General features: G+C 31.3%; 1 protein-coding gene across 1 annotated transcript; it reads right to left on the bottom strand.

The window, feature by feature from the left end:
- Nucleotides 1–36: 36 nt before the first annotated feature.
- LOC117793256 (synaptotagmin 1-like) lies at nt 37–267 on the bottom strand (the record flags this gene model as incomplete). Its single annotated transcript, XM_034633540.1, has 1 exon — nt 37–267. A coding segment is annotated over exon 1 (217 nt), but the record flags the coding sequence as incomplete, so codon positions are not given.
- Nucleotides 268–533: the final 266 nt, after the last annotated feature.

Below are 533 nucleotides of genomic sequence, written 5' to 3'. Positions count from 1 at the left end.
GGTATTATATTTATAAACTATTATTTAATTTACCCTCAGCCTCTGTTGTTGTTTTTGGCGTTGTTGATTCCACTTGTGCGATTCTCTGATTTGCTGGCTGTGGATGCTCTTTCATTTCCTGTTCGCGAAACTTGGAGTGATGTATCGTCGTTTCTTCCACCTTCTGATCAGCCGTCTCCAATTCGGCAGCTGGCTCAGCACCTGACACAGGCGCTGGCTCTGGCTCCGTTTCCGATATTGAATTTGGCGGCATATTGCAATGTGATTAGACCTGAAAGATATATACATAATTATTAAAAAAAACTCCGAAAAAAATTTACTTTGATCTCTTCTATATTAATAATTGTTAGGTACACTATTTGGAAAAATGTATAAATTATATTTTAAATTAATATATTTTTATTTATATATTATATTCAATATCAATTAATGCTAGTGACATTTTTTCCATATCAGAAAGAATTAGACAAATATTTAATTATATTAATTAAATATTACTCTTATACCAGAGAAGGAGTTAAAAAAAATTAAAC

The sequence above is a fragment of the Drosophila innubila genome, unplaced genomic scaffold, assembly GCF_004354385.1.
Source record: "Drosophila innubila isolate TH190305 unplaced genomic scaffold, UK_Dinn_1.0 50_U_U, whole genome shotgun sequence".
NCBI lineage: Eukaryota > Metazoa > Arthropoda > Insecta > Diptera > Drosophilidae > Drosophila > Drosophila innubila.
Note: the sequence above shows the minus strand (reverse complement) of the source record. Positions and strands in the feature narration are given on the sequence as shown.